Source organism: Helianthus annuus, chromosome 14, assembly GCF_002127325.2.
Source record: "Helianthus annuus cultivar XRQ/B chromosome 14, HanXRQr2.0-SUNRISE, whole genome shotgun sequence".
Taxonomy (NCBI): domain Eukaryota; kingdom Viridiplantae; phylum Streptophyta; class Magnoliopsida; order Asterales; family Asteraceae; genus Helianthus; species Helianthus annuus.
In genome coordinates, this window is record NC_035446.2 from 97011008 (window position 1) to 97015236 (window position 4229).

Below are 4229 nucleotides of genomic sequence, written 5' to 3' on the forward strand. Positions count from 1 at the left end.
TTTAATTCCATGGCAAAAGTTAATGTTTACAACGGCTCTGTCTCCATGGTCGTATAAGCATATCTTCTTTTGACTTAAGTTCTAACCATATTCTCAATCTGTCATTAACGTTCGGTCAAACAATTTCAAAATTACAAATCTTCCCTTTTTATATAATAATATTATATGATGAATAAGGTGCTTTCTTGACTCTAAATGTTAAGAAAGAAGTTATAAAATGTCACATTGTTCCAACTAATTATTATATATATAACTGAAAAAGTTGTTAAGGGGATACGGTATGGTATCGGTGAAGTGCGGTAAAATGGGTTTACTGAAGTGGCAAACCAATGCCATCTTAAGTTTACCGATCAAAGCGGGTTTCATGCGGTGAACCATCACCGAATCGGGGAGAGGGAGGGAAGGGGAGAGAGAGAGAGAAGGGGGGTGTGTGGTGGGGTACATGCCTTCTCAACCAATCACACATTTTTCCTTTTTTTAATAGTTTATCTATTTTAAAGTGTCTAACAATTGCCAACACTTTTCAGCATAGTTTAAACTCTTAAGGCTGAATGACATGGTAACAGTCTTATTGGTTGATTTTAAAGTTTACCACTTTCAAGTGTCTAACCACTCCCTACACCCTAACTACAGTAAAAATTATATTGACATGTAGATGACTCACAAATATAATTTTATCCAACCATGTGGAATATGATATCATCTTATTAATTAATACATATTTTATATGAAAAATCTAAACTAATATTGTTATAACTTACATGATTTCTATATTTATTTAATTAAATATATTTTTTAAGGTAACATCCTTATTTTATAATTAAAATAAATAAAAAATAGAATTAATTTTTATGGCGCCATATGGATTTAGTATATGTGTCGTGTATATATTACTAGAAGTCTATAATTAATTGAAAAGTTCGATTTAAAACAGTCTATAAGATCCAACTACGATTAACAAATACAAAATTACAATAACATGTGGGTTCAACCGCATTAACATACCATGAGATCCGATTAAAATGAATTTCTCAAACAAATTTGAAAGAAATCATACGCTCAAATCAATAAAAAAACTGACCCATTCTGGTTTATATAAGTTAAAAACTTGAAGACGACTACTTCTAATTTTACTTTCCACAATGTTTCGGTCACATGGTCACATAGGTGAGTATAACTTTTTAAGTCCGTGATCAAAATAACTTTCTAGATATTTTAATATATAAATATGACCACAACTAAAATATCTTAAGCTTTTTCACAAATTAAGTGAACTGAACTTGTTTTGAATAATATGCACGTTAGCTTACAGTTAAACCTGAACGAATATAAGAAATTTATTATAATAATATATCAGTATTACAATTTTCTAAAATCTACAACTGAAAAAACTATTATTCAATTTTCAAACTTTATTTCTTGAAATTAAAAGTGGGATACTATTTTCTTATTCTTTACTTGCATTGTTGCTTCTTGAAACCGAGCCTTCCCTTTTCCAAATCGTACTCCACGTATATATTCTGCTGTTGATAATTTCCTATGATTATCGACGGCCCGAGTTTTTGACCCAACCCGATCCGGTCACTGGATACGATCGTCATACACAACGCATCCGTATCCCCCAATAACGAGAAGTAATCCGCAGTGGGAAGCGCTAATTTAGCTCCGCCTTTGAAGTGAAACATTAACTCGGGTATTTCCACCCGTTTACCACTGACGTTAAAACACGGTCGTAACCCGGTCATGTCTTCCACGTCAGCAGCCCGTTTATACTTTGAAACTTGACTTTCAAACTCTTTTGCCACCAGATTATGGACTTGATTGTCCATAAAGGTAAACGTGGTGCCGGAATCAATGATGGTACCACCATTTCCATCAGATCCCGGCACCAGAAAATCATACGGGATCTTAACCGTCTTACCGCCGACGGTTATTTTCCTAAGGCTTAAATAGTAGTATTCCTTAAACGCGGAGTTAGAACTCCCCGGGTTCTCACGAAACTTCGTATAACTAACTCCAGCGATGCCAGCAGAATTCGAAGAACCCATATTCTTCGAATTCCGAACCAAAACCATCTCACTACTCACCGGAGCGTCATCAAACCGGTGCGAAACCAAACAATACGAAAACTTTTTAAGCCCCATCTGCACGGGTAACGAAGCCGGCCCACGCCCAAACCCGGCTATACCCGCGGGTTGTCGGGTCGAAAGAATCGAACACCCGACAACAAAATCCTTCACCCCACCCTCCTTGAAATTCAAAGTCTCCGACAACAACAACCCGGATGTCGACCCGGACCCGTATTGCACCATATAAGCCGGGCATATCTCCTTACTGGTACACTGACCCGAGCTACCCGACCCGAAAAGCAACCCGCATTTCTTATTACTACATCCGATAATCTTAGCAGATGAAGACAATCTGGGTATGAATTTGGGCACACGGGTTTCATTCACACCAGGAAAATCACACCCGTAACACATATACCGTTTGGTACAGGGGAACCAAACAAGACTGCTTCCAGTATCCATAACAAACGATAGTGTTTGACCTGGTGACCCGACACTTAAAGAAACAGAGTATGCACCATAGCTCTGTGGAAACAGGGGAATTTGAGAATTAATTTTGGAATTAAACTGAGAATTAGAAGCAGAGGAATTGTCTTTAGGGTGTTTAAGGTAATGGGCTCTGGCTAATGAAGAAGATGAAAGATGATTTAGTGTTTGAACCCATGGATTGGTGGATTTGGAGCCTGCAATGTGTGGGTTGTGGATTGGTGAGAGAGAGAGTTTGAGGGTGGTTTGGGAGGAAGAAGGTGGGATGCAGAGGGTGGTGATGAGAGAGAAGATGGTGATGAGAGAGAGAGACATTGATTTTGGAAAAGTTGTTTGTGATCGATCATATGTGTTTGGAAACAGGGGAGGGTGAAGAAGATGAGAAGAAAAGAGGGGCACTGGAAACAGGGGAGGGGTGAAGAAGATAAGAAAAGAGGGGGGCACAAGAGATGGTTTTATTCTTGTTGTTGTGGGTGCATTATTATTGTTATTTTTATTTTTAATTTTTAATAGGGAAATCCAGCTCATTGTTTCTAAAATGTGCACAAGTTTTGATGCATAGTGTACTTGTGCTTTTGAGTGATGTTTTTTATTTCCTTGAAGTTGAGTCACTAATTGTTTTCTTTACGTGCAATTTAGTGTGGAAGTTTTGTGCAAGACTTGAGACTTGAGAGAATACGATGTTCTGGTCATCCCATACTTCGGTTTGTCATATAAGTCAATAATATATTAAGCGTGTATTATGATAATAGTCTAATAGTTTATCTTGTTACGAATACGACCATGTTATCTTGTTAGGTACACTCTAAACACACAGTTGGTCCCTGACGACGGGTCAGTGGGGAAACCCACTTCACCCGTTTTGGGCCTTTTCTTTGGAAGCCCAATTACCTAAAAGCCCACCAGACAGGATAACCTTGACCATTAAGGTTTCTCCTTCGTTTGCAATGAGCGGGAAACAGCTAAGAGAAACAGACTCATTAAATGCTTGATAAGAAGAGGATCCGGTCTAAATCACTGTACTTATCCGGCAGAACATTAATGGAGAAGGATATCCCACCGTTGGGGGTCAGACACGTGTCTGACCTTCCCAAGAACCTCCAAAAACCGTCGGATAACATGTGGGAAAACCCTTGACAAGATAAGGGCTTGCTATAATATAAGAAGGGAGAAGAAAGAGCCAAGGCAGGTATAATCTCCGGCACTCTCTCATTTACTACCCTCTCATTTACTCTCCTCCCATTAAATCCGACCAACATTCCTTACATTTACTACACACACTCATTAATTAGATTCACACCAAAGCAGGAACCTTCCGGTGAATATTCTCATCGGAAGAAGCTCCTTTCATTTTCCCGGCAAGTTTACTTACTCTCACGCCGGAGCTTGGTCACGGATCCCCCTCCTGGGGTCCCCCGTGGCGAGGCTAACGGTTTATTCTTTTGTAGCAAGCCAGGATAAAAGCTCTTGACGTCACCGAAGATCCAGCTAACGTCAGCCGGAGGTTGGGTATTCGACATTGGCGCCATCCGTGGGACATCAGCTTGCCCGGTGTTCCCACACCAACACTCGACGTCCAGAGAACAGCCTATCCTGTCAAGAACAACATGGCAACTCCACATAACTCGCGTGTCACTCAGACGGCACAGAACGATTTGGATAAGGTCATCGTAG

At 39.5% G+C, this 4229-nt stretch overlaps 1 protein-coding gene across 1 annotated transcript; it reads right to left on the reverse strand.

Moving 5' to 3' along the window:
- Positions 1-1306: 1306 nt before the first annotated feature.
- On the reverse strand, positions 1307-3019 carry LOC110906976 (probable aspartyl protease At4g16563). The gene has a single exon (XM_022152024.2). The coding sequence runs from the start codon at positions 2868-2870 to the stop codon at positions 1455-1457; it is 1416 nt and encodes a 471-aa protein (XP_022007716.2). The 5' UTR covers positions 2871-3019; the 3' UTR covers positions 1307-1454.
- Positions 3020-4229: the final 1210 nt, after the last annotated feature.